Below are 15,955 nucleotides of genomic sequence, written 5' to 3' on the forward strand. Positions count from 1 at the left end.
AGGAGGCGGTGCTTTATTGATCATTTGATGACTGGTTGAACAGAGTTTGTTTGTGTTTCCTGTACAGGAACAAGGTGATCAATGAAGCAGAGATCAGAGAGACAGCTGTCACAGTCAGGCTCACAATCAGGACCACCTCAGACTCCACACCTACAAAGCAATGAGAAACCAATGGTTAGTGAAGCTAACACTGAGGGGGAAATGGAAACCAGCAGACAGCCAACTCACCCCCTGGAGACCTCTCCTCCATCCTTCCCTCAGCCTCATTCAGGGAGGCTGTTGCCAGCTTGGTCCCATCAGTATCCAGAATGAGCAGGGGTCCAAGTGAGGCCTCAGCCTCCCACTTCAATCCAGCTTCACTCTCTGCAATATCAACCATTCCAGTTAGAGAGGGGAAAGGGGGGAGCTCCCACATCTAGAGGATCAATGTCCTACCAGCTTCAGCTCCAAGATCTCTCCTTCCTCTGGATCCAAATCCCAAATCCCTTCTGGTCCCACAGTTCCCCACATGGCAACAGGCACAAATGTCAAAGCTCGATTCCTCCAATGGGGTCCAGCTAAACAAGAGAAATCAGTCAACCAGGTTGTGCATCATTTCTCCACACAAACACATTCCTGAGGGAGAGAGAGGGGGAACTCACACATTCTGCATCTTCTGCCAAGTACAAGCTTTGTTCCTGGAATCTCTCCGATCCACTGGAACAACTCTCAGGTGACAGGTGATGAAAATCTGAGGGACACATTCAACACAAGTGCTTATTGAGTGACTCCCTCCCAACATGGAGAGCCCAATGATCAGCTTCCACTTACCAAGGAACGCTCATCCCTAAAGAAACGGAAGGCATCCAGGTCAAAGCCGAGCTTGTCCGCCTCCCGCTCCTCTCCTGGCAACACAAAGGTTGAAAAGGAATCCTCAGCTTTGCTGTCCAGGAGGCAACTGAAGAAAGATGGGAAAAGAGACATGAAGTGAATCCAGAGAAGCCATTGAGATGGGAGGAGCTGGAGAAAGCAGAGAGCTCCTTACCCATTGGAGTCAATGATGCTGTAACTGGGCCTGGAGTCCTGGCCTGGCCTCAATGTAGCTACACAGCGGTCAATGTAGAGCTTCAGAGACATGTGGTTGCTCATTGAAACAGAGGCCTCAACGTGAATGAGCTCACCCAGGTAGTAGACAGTCGAAGCGCGCTCTGTAAGCCAGTCACCTGAAGGACAAGAGGACAAGGGTTGGAGACAGTGGGTATAACTCCTAGTGAGTGAGGACAGGAAATCACTCACTATCCACCCATCACATACCATTCATCAGGCTAGTGAGAATGACAGATGCCCTTCTCCAGACCTGGTGGAGCTGAATGGGATCCAGGTGGGTTTGATGGGGTCACTGCTCACATTGCCCTTCCTGGAAAGACAGTGGAGCCATTTTAGGACAAGGTCAGAGGTCACTAGCAGCTGGAGATCTTATTGACCATCGAGGAAAGATTCTCACCTCAAATAACGACACTCAATGGGAACGACAGCTCCGTTGGTTCTCACAATAACAGATCCACGATACTCTGGGCTGTGGCTCAGGTGGGTGCTGTAGATCAGGAAATCTCCACTCATCTGAAAGACAGCAGCTTAAGGAATGAAGAACTGATGTGAAATGAGAATGTTCTACACTGGGGTTAACAATGAACTCATCCCATTAGAACAATTCTTCAGGGGGGGGATTGACAGGGTCAGTGTGAAGAGGCTGTGCCCCCCTCCTCCCCAGGCTGGCAAGAGTCTGTTGTCGGGGGAGTCATCATGATGGAGATGCCAGCATTGGACTGGGGTAAACACAGTAAGAAGTCTGACAACACCAGGTTACAAACAGGCTATTGTTCACAAACTACCCAGCCTTCAGGAGAACAGTGACCACAATACCACACAACCCTGTCACAGCAACCTCTGCAAGACATGCCGGATCATCGACATGGATGACATCGTGAGAATACCATCCACCAGGTACACGGGAAATACTCTTGCAACTCAGCCAACATTGTCTATCTGATAGACTGTAGGAAAGGATGTCCTGAAGCATGGTACATTGGGGAGATCATGCAGACACTACGACAACGGACGAATGAACATCGCTCAACAATCACCAGGCAAGACTGTTGCCTTCCTTTTGGCAAACACTTCAGCGGACACGGGCATTTGGCCTCTGACCTTTGGTTAAGCGTTCTCCAAAGCAGCCTTCATAACACAACAGTGCAGAGTCGCTGAGCAGAGACTGATAGCCAAGTTCCGCACACGAGGACAGCCTCAACTGGGATCTTGGGTTCATGCCGCACTATCTCACCCCCATGACTTGCCTGGGTTTGCATAACCTCACTGTCCTGTCTGGAGACATTGCACATCTCTTTAACCTGGGCTTAATGCTCTTTCCACTCACATTGTCGGCCTCTTTAAGACTTGAACAGCAGGTTAGTTGTAAAGATTCACATTCTAATCAGTAATCTGTAAACTGTCTGTGCTTTATATGCTCTGTCTGAGGCCAGAACTCTCCATTCACCTGATGAAGGGGCAAACCTCAAAAGCTTGAGTTTACTAACAAATAAATTGGTTGGACTTAAACCTGGTGTTGTCAGACTTCTTACAGGGGAGGGGGGAAAGAGAAGAGGAGAGAGTCATCTCAGGACAGGGGTCAGTCATTTAGGATTAACGTGGTCAGGAATTTCTCCATCCAGCAGCGAATGAATCGAAGAACAAAGAACAAAGAACAACCCGGCACGGGAAACAGGCCCTTCGGCCCAACGAGCCCATACTGCCATCTTAAAGCATTTTCCTACACCTACCCTGCCCCGTGTGTATGTGAATGGTACCCCTATTGTAACCAGATTCAGGGGAGAATAGCATAGGGACAATTTGTTACACCAATCAGCCTAACAGCACATCTTTGGGGTGTGGGAGGAAACCGGAGCACCCGGAGGAAACCCACGCAACCACGGGGAGAATGTGCAAACTCCCACAGACACCGGCCCAAATCCATGTATCTGCACAGCGAGCAGTGATAGTCACTGAGCTGTTGTGGTGCCCGTCTGCTGGTCCAGGTTTAAGCACACACATCGACACAAAGTACTAGACCACTCTCGAAACATCCAAGAGCAGCCCACGCACGACCCACCGTGTGCATGCCCCTCGTTTGACAACAAGGTGGACCGACACACCTGTGAATTAAAAGAGACAAAACATTAACATGTAGTATTACATTTCCAGTATCGTCCCGAGGCTCTGACCCTTTTTAAAACCGTCTCCTTATAACCCTCCATCCCTGTTTCACTCATGTGCCTATTTAAGTAGATCTTAAACAAGTCCAGCATGCCTGCCTCCACCACCTTACTTTGTAGCGCATTCCATACCCCCATGACCCTGTGTGAAGAACCTCCCTCTAGTATCCAAATTATACTTCTGCCCCCCTCACCCTTAGATCGTGACCCCTTCTGATATTTGTCTCCAGTCTAGGAAAAAGCCTGCCACTGTTGACTCTATCTATACCCTTCATTATTTTATACACCTCTATCAGATCCCCCCTTAATCTCCGTCTTTCTAAGGAGAAGAGCCCCAGTTTACCCAATCTTTCCTCATAACCAGTCCTTCCATACCAGGCAGCATCCTGGTAAACCTCCTCTGCACTCTCTCCAGGTCCTTCTGGTGGAAAGGTGACCAGAACTGGACACAGTACTCCAAATGCAGTCTAACCAACGTTCTGTACAACTGTAGCATCAGACACCAGCGCTTATACTCTATACCCCGCTCTACAAAGGCTAGCATTCCATAAGCTTCCTTCGCAACCTTCTCCGCCTGGCTTACCGCCTTCAGAGACTTGTGCACTTGCACTCCCAGGTCCCTCTGCATTTCTATACTCTGAATTGGTCTACCTTTTATCATGTAACTCCTCCCTACACTATTCCTTCCAAAATGCATCACCTCATTTGTCAGGATTGAATCCCATCTGCCATCTATCTGCCCAATATATCAGCCTATCTATATCCTGCTGTGTCACCTGACACTCCTCCTCACTATCCACCAATCCTGCCATATTGGGCTCATCTGCAGACTTGCTGATCACACCACGTACACCCCCTTCCAAGTCATTTATATATATTACAAAGAGAAGAGGTCCCAGTACTGAGCCCTGCAGCACACCACTGGTGACAGACCTCCAGCTAGAAAAGGACCCTTCCACTACAACTCTGTCTGTGGAATTCTCTCCAGCCCCAGAGAGCCAGGAATGGTCACTCACTGAGGATATTCAGGACAGAGGCATTTCTTTCTGGCCATTGAGGGAATCATGTTGTAAAGACAGGAACATGGAGGCTGTGGGAAGCTCAGTCCTGATCATAATGACTGGGGAACGGGCTGAAGGGCCTCATCGGTTAGCAGTGTTGCTATGCAACCTCAGCCCTTGCTGCAAGGAGAGATCATTAGCACAAGACCAGAATTAACAGGGAAGGGATTCAATAAAAGCTTCAGTTCACAGGAAAAGGAGCTACAAGTTCTCAGGAATTGGGAGCAGGGAAATAGCACAGTTTGGAATCAGGGAGCCTTTTATTCCAATGACTGGGAAAGTGGGAAGTGTGGAGTTCCTCTTTAGTCCAATCCATCTCAACTCCCATTTCATTCAGATTCAACCCATTTCTATTCAACTGGACTGAAACTCAACCCTCAGTTGAGTTGATCTGAATGAGGGGGAAATCAAATTGAAAAATCCTCAAAATAGGAAAAGCTGGGAGGAAGCAAAGAGAAGCTTCCAGAACAATGGGGTTGGAGAGACTCAGACCAGTGAAAGTCAAATCCTGAATAGAAAGCTAGTTTGGCCTTTAGAAAGCAGGAAACAGCTATCTCCTCAATATCAATGAGATCTGACCAAGTGTTGGAGTGAAGAGTGGGGAACAACCTCCAGCCCCAGCTCAGAGGCAGATTTTGAGGATTCACATTCCCTGCAATCTGCTGCCACCCTCATGGAGCCCATAGTCAAAGAGGACAGTGTGGTTCTGAGAGTAGATCCTGGTTGGCCGACAACCTGCTGTCCCCAGGGTCAGATCAGCAGCTTTAACCAGGTGCCTGGTTCCAAATAAATCCAGCTGGACCCTGAGCAGCAGCTTGTCCTCTCCACACTGCACCCTCACACTCTGCACTGGAGACACACCTTGACCCTCAGACACACGCAAATGGGAATCAAAGGGAGGCCCAGGAGGAGGGAGTGTCTGAGGCCTCGGGGTGGCTTTGACTATTCCCCATGGAAACTGTTGCCACGTATCAGAGCAACAAACAGCTCCAACTAACACCAGCACTGGGAAGAAACCCCTCACTCCAAAATCCCCCATGATCTTTTGGGTCAAACCAAGTAAACAAACTTAAATTACGTTCGGACAAAGAAAAAGGGGGCAGCTCCCCAAAAGGAGGGGGAACGGCCCGAACAGAAACAAAAGGTACAAAGGAAACTTAAAACACGTCAAATCAAAATGTGATTATCGGGGTCTATAAGGCACCTCAGCCCCTGCGGTGCCCAACGGGCACGGAAGGCCTCGACAGTGCCCGCGGACACCGCGTGCTCCCTCTCCAGGGACACCCGGCCGCGAACGTAGCCGCGGTAGAGGGGCAGGCAGTCGGGACGGACGGCCCCGTCGATCGCCCGCTGCCTGGACCTGCCGATGGCGCATTTCGCCAGGCCCAGGAGCAGGTTCACGAGGAGGTCGGCGTCCCGACCCTCCCCTCTCCGCACCGGGTGTCCGTAGATCAGGAGCGTGGGACTGAAATGCAAACAGAACATCAATAAAAGGTTCTTCAGAAAATCAAAAAGGGAGTGCAATCTATAACACAAAACGTAGACGTGGTCCACGGACTCCACAAGGCCACAGAAAGAGCAGTCTCGGGAGCCCGTGAGCCAGTGAATCCTACTGTTGCACGGCACCGCCGCGTGCAGCACCCTCCACCCCAGGTCCCCGAGGTAATTGGGGGAGATCCCGTTGAAGAAGCCATTCCCTACAGACAAGCCCTCCGTATACACAGGATCTGCTCAGACGAGGAGGATCATGACAGTCACCTCCAGACACTGAAAGATGCCCTCATAAGAACAGGATATGGCGCTCAACTCATTGATCGACAGTTCCGATGAGCCACAGCGAAAAACCACACCGATCTCCTGAGGAGACAAACACGGGACACAGTGGACAGAGTACCCCTCGCTGTCCAGTACTTCCCCGGAGCGCAGAAGCTACAACATCTTCTCCGGAGTCTTCAACATATCATTGATGAAGATGAACATCTCGCCAGGGCTATCCCCGCACCCCCACTCCTTGCCTTCAGACAACCGCACAACCTCAAACAGACCATTGTTCGCAGCAAACTACCCAGCCTTCAGGAGAACAGTGACAACAATACCACACAACCCTGCCACAGCAACCTCTGCAAGACATGCCGGATCATCGACATGGATACCATCATCACACGTGAGAACACCATCCACCAGGTACACGGGAAATACTCTTGTAACTCGGCCAATGTTGTCTACCTGATACGTTGCAAGAAAGGATGTCCCGAAGCATGGTACACTGGGGAGACCATGCAGACGCTACGACAACGGATGAATGAACATCGCTCGACAGTCACCAGGCAAGACTATTCCCTTCCTGTTGGCGAACACTTCAGAGGTCACGGGCATTCGGCCTCTGACCTTCGGGTAAGCATTCTCCAAGGCGGCCTTCACGACACACGACAGCGCAGAGTCGCTGAGCAGAGACTGATAGCCAAGTTCCAAACACGAGGATGGTCTCAACAGGGATCTTGGGTTCATGTCACACTATCTGTAACCCCCAACACTTGCCTGGGTTTACAAAACATAGAATAGAACATAGAACATAGAACATTACAGCGCAGAACAGGCCCTTCGGCCCACGATGTTGCGCCGACCAGCTTTTTAAAAACAAAACAACACTAACCCACTAATCTAAACCAATCCCATTTCGTCCATAAACCTATCCACAGATCTCTTAAACGCCCCCAAACTAGGCGCATTTACAACTGCAGCTGGCAGGGCATTCCAGTCCCTCACCACCCTCTGGGTAAAGAACCTACCCCTGACATCAGTCCTATAACTACCCCCCCTTAATTTAAAGCCGTGCCCCCTCGTGCTAGCTTTCTCCATCCTAGGAAAAAGGCTATCACTATCCACCCTGTCTAAACCTCTAATCATCTTATATGTTTCAATAAGGTCCCCTCTTAGCCGCCTTCTTTCCAGCGAAAACAACCCCAAATCTCTCAGTCTCTCCTCATAGGATCTCCCCTCCATACCAGGCAACATCCTGGTAAACCTCCTCTGCACCCTGTCCAAAGCCTCTACATCCTTCCTGTAACATAGAACATAGAACATTCCAGCGCAGTACGGGCCCTTCGGCCCTCGATGTTGCACCGACCAGTGGAACCAATCTAATGACCCTCTAAACTAAACTATTCCAATGTTATCCATATGCCTATCCACTGACCATTCGAACACCCTTAAAGTTGGCGAATCCACAGCTGCTGCAGGCAGGGCATTCCACACCCTTACTACCCTCTGAGTAAAGAACCTACCTCTGACATCCGTCCTATAATTACCACCCCTTAATTTAAAGCTATGTCCCCTCGTGTTAGCCATCACCATCCGAGGAAAAAGGCTCTCACTGTCCACCCTATCCAATCCTCTGATCATCTTGTATGTCTCAATCAGGTCACCTCGTAACCTTCTTCTCTCCAATGAAAATAACCTCAAGTCCCTCAGCCTTTCCACATATGACATTCAAAACCTCACTTACTGTCCTGTCTGGAGACATTACACATCTCTTTAACCTGGGATTAATGCTCTTTCCGCTCACATTGTCGGCCTCTTTAAGACTTGAACAGCAGGTTAGTTGTAAAGATTCACATTCTAATCAGTAATCTGTAAACTGTCGGTGCTGATATCTGCTCTGTCTGAGGCCAGAACCCTCCATTCACCTGACAAAGGGGCAAACCCTGAAAGTTTGTGAGTTTACTAACAAATAAATCAGTTTGACTTAAAGCTGGTGTTGTCAGACTTCTCACTGTGTTTCCCCCAGTCCAACGCCGGCATCTCCACATCATCAGGATTTGTTGGCCGGGGCTCACTGGGCCATTTCAGAGGGTGGTTCAGAGTCAGCCACATTGCTGTGGGTCTGGAGTCACAGGTCAGCCAGACTGGGTACAAACGGCTGTCAGGAAGACTTTAATCACAACATCATTCATCTTGAAGGGTGAAGAACAGTCTGGAAGAATTGGTGTTTTTAAGAGACTTTGTTTCTGAAAGGATCAATGCAGGACTCTCAAACTGGATTTTCCCTCTGCTTTAAAGAGAGATGGAGTGATTGTTCTGCGGAAGTCAGTGATCTTTCACAGTTGAAAGCTGGAAGTGAATACATCCTGCTCCAGAGTTGCTCAAGTGGAACGTTCTGGAATGTTCCTCCAGGCCAGCTGGAAAGCAAATCCAGGGTTTATTGATTCCATCCCAGGTCAGCACTGAGAGACCCACCCTGTGTAACCCAGACTCCATTTCAAGGACTCCCCTCTGTTGAATCCTACAATGGTGCAGGAGGCCATTCATCGCCTGGTGTTTGCACCAACGCAAACAATATCACTCAAGGTCCTCACCCCATGTTTACAATGGCCAATCCTCCCAACCTGCATATCTTGCTGTTGAACCCTGACTTGTACCTCTGGGGGCACGGTGGTTAGCACTGCTGCTTCACAGCTCCAGGGACCTGGGTTCGATTCCCGGCTCGGGTCACTGTCGGTGTGGAGTTTGCACATTCTCCTCGTGTCTGCATGGGTTTCCTCCGGATACTCCGGCTTCCACCCACAGTCCAAAAATGTCCGGGTTAGGTGCATTTGGCTATGCTAAATTGCTCCTGAGTGTCCTGGAATGTGTCGGTCAGAGGGATTAGTAGCATAAATATATGGGATTATGGGAATAGGGCCTAGATGAGATTGTTTTGGTGCAGACCCGATGGGCTGAATGGCCCCCTTCTGCACTGTAGGGAATCTATGTTTATTTCTCTGGTGCATCTGTAAAAATTGGAGAGCCCTGTATGGAGATCCCAAATTTCCTTAGCTTCCTGAGAAAGTAGAGGTGTTGGTGGGCTTTCTTAATTGTAATGTTGGCATGGAGGGCCCAGGACAGGTTGTTGTTGATCCGAACACTTAGAAACTTGAAGCTCTCGACCATTTCCACTTCATTACCTGTGATTTGGACAGGAGCGTGACCTCCATGATGGAATTATTCTGGAATAAGAGTCTCATTAACAAGACCATCTATTGGCCTCCCCTACTTTGTCCTTGAAGTGCTGGAGATATGCCCTGCTGTATTAGATGGAGAGAAGGGACGTGGAACAGTGAAGGGAGCTCTGGCATTTTAGCCCAGGGACAATGAAGGAATGTGGAGGTTGATCAGAACGAACAGTCTCTCTCTGTGCTGGATATTAAGGTTCAGAAATACCTCCTGAAATGTTTGTTGGCTGCAGACAATAGTTAACCTGTCCAGCAGAAAGGTGGAACTGAAATCAGGCTGTACCTATTGAATGATACCTCACTATTAACCTGCCCCAAACAGGAAGATGTGATTGCCATGAACCCACCTGCTGAATGACATTGCCCTGACCCTGAAGCGGTGACTGCCCAATTTAAAAACATATTCCATGGCATGTGGCTGGCACAAATTGCCCCATTTCACACAGCAGTAAAAAAAAGTCAACCACATTGCTGGACTCACACACCGGCCAGAGCAGCTCCAGGTGGCAGATTTCCTTTGTGAAAGGATGGATTTTTACAATGAAAGTTATTGTCATTATTTGTACTCGCTTAAATTCTTGGGTGGCACAGTGGTCAGCACTGCTGCCTCAGCACCAGAGACTTGGGTTCAATTCCCAGCTTGGGTGACTGTGTGGAGTCTGCACATTCTCCCCATGTCTGCACGGGTTTCCTTTGGGTGTTCCAATTTCCTCCCGCAGTCTGAAAGACGTGCTGGTTAGGTGCATTGGCCGTGCTAAATTCTCCCTCGGTGTAGCCGAGCAGGCTCCAGCGTGCGGCGACTAGGGGATTTTCACAGCAACTTCATTGCAGTGTTAATGTAAGCCGACTTGTGATACAACCTTGATGTGAGTTTAAATTCACACAAGCCATCATAGGATTTGAACCCACGCTGCCAAAGCATTAACAAGAGTAGGGATTGCTGGATCAGTGAAATTACAATGTGTAGATATTCATTACCATCTTATCTGTTGGTGTGTGTACTGGTGACAATATCTCATGCTCCAATGACCACATTGTAATGAGCCTCTTGGTCAGATAGATTGTGACTATTAAACCCAGACATTTGGTACAGAAAGAATGCACCTTACTGATCATAAAAATGGGTAAGCGAGCCTATATGGCAATAGGTAGGTTCAGAGTGTGGGGAAATATGTATACAAACAGAATGAATTGTAAACAGGACATGTATATTGTAGACTGTGGTAGAGGTAAGAAAGCAGCTTACTATTTAGATGGCAAGAGATCACCAAATTCTAGTGCAGGTGATGTGAGTGTCTATGAATCTTGACGTTAGCACCTTGCTGTTTACTGTAACAGGAATAGAATAGTAAGCGCAGACACCTAAACTGTTTGGCTCCATCAAGGATTGAAATTTGAATCCATGGGTTATTTCACTTGGTTCATTCCTTTGAAGGGCTGGTTTCAGAGGGGAACCCAGTACCCATGGGAGCTTAGAAGAGGCAGTCTTAGTGAGACACAAGGTCCCTGGAAAACCTGGGAATCTGCCCAGGATCCAATCCTTTGTGAAGACTAGAAGGAATGGTTTTAGAATCTGGTGGATATGAAACCCAGGCAAGCTGCTGGAGCAAGTGTATACACCCACCCAGGAAAGCAATAGTGAATAGTGTACAATCTGAGGTAGCATTTTCACTGAGCCCAGGTTTATCCCAGCCAGAAACAGGGACAATCCAACAGCCATAAGGTATCACAACCTCAGATTCAGGAGTAGTCCATTTGTTGTGCTCATCAGTTTAGTAAAAGGCTGCACTGAGCTGTTAATGTTAACAGTTCTTTCCACATTCATAACAGGAGCAATGTTAAATATTGCAAAAGAGAATGTCTACACTGGAATCATAGAACCCCCCATGTTGGATGGCTAGCTAGCACAACTGAGTCACTGTCACCCCAGCATAGACTCAAATTAGACAGAACATTAGGAGGTTCAATTCAATAGCTTTTATTTTTCACAGCTGTGATGACAATTGCTGCAACGGGTTACCATTAAAGTGAAAAAACCAAAGCCTCATGGATGAGAGGATGTGATACAGGCTACAGGATCTGTCGTGTAAATGGGGGTCTGTGTAAATTCAGTCACTCTCCCCCAGGGTGAGCCTGTCAAACAGGTACTCTCCCAGGCCATTCTCAGGGGCTCCCACTCTCTTCAGGTTGGTGATGTGATCTCCAAGCTTCTTGATCATCTTCACTTGTTCATCCAAGTACTGAGCATCCAGGAAGTCACACAGATGCAAGTAGGAAGGTAAAAGATTTCCTTCAGATAATTGAATCTGCCTCCCTCCAGCTTTCCCTAGAGCCTGAGGCAGCTCGTATCAGTACCCCAAAGAGATTAAGGGTGTTGACCCCTGGGGCAATGCTAGAATTGATAATTAGACCCTGCAGTTTAAGAATCAGAAATTCACTGCCCAATTTGAATCTGCTTTATGCACTGGCAGCAGATAAGATCACAATTAGGTCCCATCAAATTTATACTTGCCCAAAATCGGTCTTTGCCTTCCTGATCGCCCTGCCAGAGAGAGGGCTTATATGCCCCAATACTTCAGGGGAAGTCTCATCCAGGTCAGTTTCAATCACTGCAACACAGATAGCAGCATTGTCAGGGGATCCGGTTCGTCACATCTGCACACAGGTACAACTTCAGATAGGAGTATTCCCTCCCCTATTCTGGCTAAAATTATCCAGAGTCAACCAATTAGAACAACTTCTGATGATTTACCAACCATCTTTACTGAGAAAGAGAATGGTTACAGTGTGGGAGACCATTCAGCCCATCATGTCTTCCCCTTGTATTGGTTTCTATTGATAGGGTCTTCACACTTCCAAACCATTCGATAAAATGGAAAGGTTCACCACATTTTAACCAAAGATGTGAGGGTTAGATTGACAGACCATTCTAAAATTGCCCCTTTGTGTCCTGAGATGTGTAGGTTAGAGGGATTAGTGGGTAAAATATGTCAGGATATGGGGGTAGGATTGTGGTTGGTGCAGACTCGATGGGCCAAAGGGCCTCTTTCTGCACTGTAGGGTTCTATGATTGTAAACTTACATGAGGGTCAGTGTTCCCAGAGGAGAGTTTGTGCAGATCCGGCAGACTCTGGTTCACATTCTTCTCCATCTGCAGAGCTCTCTGCATTGCCTCCAGACCATTGCTCCACTTATCCTGCTCTGGCTTCTGGAAGACAGGGAGAAATCCCATCAGGAAATAGGGTGAGTGGATTAACAAGAATTAGTTCCCCCAGTTTATTAGTGCAATTAAGTGGATGATATTTGGGCTTTATTCACAACACAGCTTTAGGATCAAGAATTCAAAAGTGCTCCTGATATTTTTGCGAATGACAGTAACACTTGTCTTAGCGGCACCACCCCAAGCACCTCACTATCGAGAAGTGAATGTGTAGTGATAGCTCCAGTTGTTGGATTGATCCATCCTTGTCCCACCCTCCAGCTTTGGAGCTTCAAGAGCTTTGTCAGGGTTGAGTTTTAAGCATTGCAACCATTCCCATTGCTATATTTGATCTGTCTGTCTGTGGCTCCAGTTTCTGCTGGATTAACAGAATGACTTGTAATTCCATGCACTAAATTAGCCAGAACTTTCCTGAATGTTTTATTCATGCAATGTTTATTAATCCTCAAGACAAAGGTCAGGCCAAACAAGGCTGGTTCATTAAAAAGAAAGATCCAACCTTGACATTCTCCAGGATGACTCTGCCTCCACGTTTATTCTGGAATTCCATCAGTTTCTCAGTGTGTTCCCGTTCCTCATGGGACTGCTCCTTGAAGAACTCAGCAAAGTGACTCAGGGCAACATCATCTCGGTCAAAGTAACAGCACTGAGGGGAGAGACAAGGATTTAAGAGGGTCGGGTAGATCAGAGAATCCCAGTGGAGACCATTCAGCCCATCAAGTCTGCACTGATCACAATCCCACCCAGGCCCTATCCACATAACCCCTTGCATTTATCCCACCCATTCACTGATAATTGAAAAAAAAGGACCAACATATTGATCAGTTGCTCACTCAATCTCTTGTTTCGAGCAGTGACACAGGAGAGGGGTATTTTGGCCCATCAGGACTGCACCAGCTCTCCCTAAACAGGCATTGACTTTAGCACCACTCCCCTGTACAGGGGAGTCCACTCAAGTCATATCATCCAATGTCTTCTTGAACAGCTCAATTGAACCTGGCTCCACCACACTGCCAGGTAGAACATTCTAGAGCCAAACCACCCAATACATCACATTCTGCTTCACTTCAGAATGTGTACCCCCGACTTCTCAATCCATTTACAAACAGGAATATTTTCTCCCCGTCTCCTGCCCAGTTCCTTGATGATTTGGGAGCATCCCCAAAGTTCTCTCTTTCCAAGAAAAGCAATCCCAAACTATTCCTGCAACTAAAGATTCTCATCCCTGGAATGATTCTTGGAAACTTTTTCCACACTCCCCAATTTTGATGAGGGGATTGGGGCTTAAGGAACATTTTCCTTACAAATTGATTTGCCTCAGTGGGTTATATTAAAACCCTCTGCAAGAGTTAAACAAGGGCCCTTCACAGTTAGAAGACTTGCATGAATGAGGAGCAATATTTCTATCAAACTGCATTTGAGTTTTCAGAAGGAAGTGTTGGAAGATAACAGTTCCCTTTCAGACATTTAACATTTCTCCCTGTTCAGGGAGAATTTATTGCCACTGCTCCTATTGGTGGTGGTCTTTTGGGTGGGTCAAACCAAGTAAACAAACTTAAATTACGTTCGGACAAAGAAAAAGGGGGCAGCTCCCCAAAAGGAGGTGGAACGGCCCGAACAGAAACAAAAGGTACAAAGGAAACTTAAGACACGTCAAATCAAAATGTGATTATCGGGGTCTATAAGGCACCTCAGCCCCTGCGGTGCCCAACGGGCACGGAAGGCCTTGACAGTGCCCGTGGACACCGCGTGCTCCCTCTCCAGGGACACCCGGCCGCGAACGTAGCCGCGGTAGAGGGGCAGGCAGTCGGGACGGACGGCCCCGTCGATCGCCCGCTGCCTGGACCTGCCGATGGCGCGTTTCGCCAGGCCCAGGAGCAGGTTCACGAGGAGGTCGGCGTCCCGACCCTCCCCTCTCCGCACCGGGTGTCCGTAGATCAGGAGCGTGGGACTGAAATGCAAACAGAACATCAATAAAAGGTTCTTCAGAAAATCAAAAAGGGAGTGCAATCTATAACACAAAACGTAGACGTGGTCCACGGACTCCACAAGGCCACAGAAAGAGCAGTCTCGGGAGCCCGTGAGCCAGTGAATCCGACTGTTGCACGGCACCGCCGCGTGCAGCACCCTCCACCCCAGGTCCCCGAGGTCATTGGGGGAGATCCCTCCGTAGAGGGACCTCCATCGGGGACCTCCGCCGCCCGGCGGCAACAAGGCCCGCCAAGGTGTGTCCGGGCGACGGGCGAGGGAGTGGTAGCGGAAGGTGTGCAGCAGCAGCCCGTACAGGAAACGCCTCCGCGCGCTGGAAAAGGGCACGGAGGACATTCCCGTGAGGCGGCTCGCGCTGTGGGGCACCTGACCCGGGGAGGGGGGTCTCGGCTTCGGGCCAATGTTGAATTCCGTCCGAACAGGGGAACGCTCGGACGGGATCCCACCGCACGCCCGAGCCGCCTCGAGCTGGCGTGTGCTTTCGGGGCCCAGCACGACCGTCCGAAGGTCTTGGATGGCTTTGGCCGCGCGCCGGACGGACACCCCCGCGCGCTCAGCCAGCACGCCAGGGTTCATCCAGCCCGCTCCTCCGCCGTCCAGCACGTCCCCGATCCTGGTCACCCCGGCCTCCACAGCCTCCCTCTCCGTCAGCCACCTGAAGTTATACGGCTGGAGGTGCAAACTGGTCAAGGTGAGTGAGGGGACATTGACCCACTTTTCACTTTCCAACACATTGTCCCACATTAAACTCTGCTGCCATCATGTCACTCACCTACTTCATCCTTCAATCTCTGCTTCCCACTTGCTGCTTCCACTGGCACCAACTACGATACAATCAGTAAAGATACACAACGATACCTCCTCCATGATCATCCACAACACAGGTCCCCCACATGGCTGTGTCCTCAGCCCCTTACTAGACTCCTTATACACCTATGGCTGTGAGGCCAAATTCCCCTCCAACTCCATTTTTCAGTTTGCTGATGGCACCACCGTAGTGGGTCAGATCTCAAACAATGATGAGATAGGACAGAAATCAGATCGAGAATCTGGTGAACTGGTGCAATGACAATAATCTCTCCCTCAGTGTCAACAAAACAAAGGAGATCATCATCGACTTCAGTAAGCATAATGGAGGTCATGCCCCTGTCTATATCACCGGGGATGAACTGGAAATGGACGACAGCATCAAATTTCTCGATGGCCACATTACCAACAACCTGTCCTGGTCCCTCCGTGCCAACACCATCGTTCAGAAAACCCACCAATGCCTCGACTTTCTCAGGTGACGAAGGAAATTTGGCATGTCCTCTACAACTGTCACCAACTTTTACAGATGTACCACAAAGAGCATTCTTTCTGGATGTATCACAGCTTGGTATGGCTCCTACTCTGTCCAAGACCGCAAAAACTTACAAAGGGTCATGAACGTAGACCAATCCATCA

The 15,955-nt window shown here is 48.9% G+C and overlaps 2 protein-coding genes across 2 annotated transcripts; both read right to left on the reverse strand.

Moving 5' to 3' along the window:
• Positions 1-637: 637 nt before the first annotated feature.
• Positions 638-9,282, reverse strand: LOC145360955 (zona pellucida sperm-binding protein 3-like). Its single transcript, XM_080216460.1, is given in 7 exon segments — positions 638-730; positions 811-937; positions 1,025-1,202; positions 1,290-1,396; positions 1,484-1,527; positions 5,100-5,153; positions 9,253-9,282. Coding segments are annotated over 7 exon segments (633 nt in total).
• A 2,126-nt stretch (positions 9,283-11,408) lies between these two features.
• LOC145360957 (ferritin heavy chain B-like) lies at positions 11,409-15,085 on the reverse strand. Its single transcript, XM_080216461.1, has 4 exons — positions 14,963-15,085; positions 13,020-13,166; positions 12,387-12,508; positions 11,409-11,568 (listed from the first exon to the last, which is right to left on the reverse strand). Exons 1-4 carry the CDS (start codon positions 15,083-15,085, stop codon positions 11,409-11,411), a joined length of 552 nt encoding a protein of 183 aa, XP_080072587.1.
• Positions 15,086-15,955: the final 870 nt, after the last annotated feature.

The sequence above is a fragment of the Carcharhinus amblyrhynchos genome, chromosome 33 (genome assembly GCF_965287045.1).
Source record: "Carcharhinus amblyrhynchos chromosome 33, sCarAmb.v2.hapA, whole genome shotgun sequence".
Classification (NCBI taxonomy): Eukaryota; Metazoa; Chordata; class Chondrichthyes; order Carcharhiniformes; family Carcharhinidae; genus Carcharhinus; species Carcharhinus amblyrhynchos.

Bases quoted from the DNA above. Each gene is read 5' to 3' on its own strand.
- LOC145360957 (XM_080216461.1), bottom strand. From the start codon at position 15,085: ATGAACCCTGGCGTGCTGGCTGAGCGCGCGGGGGTGTCCGTCCGGCGC. The intron at 13,167-14,962 runs GCGTGCGGTGGG...CTCTCCCCTCAG, and splicing joins GCCAGCTCGAGGCGGCTCGG to TGCTGTTACTTTGACCGAGA. The intron at 12,509-13,019 runs GTTGGATCTTTC...CCTGTCTTCCAG, and splicing joins TCATCCTGGAGAATGTCAAG to AAGCCAGAGCAGGATAAGTG.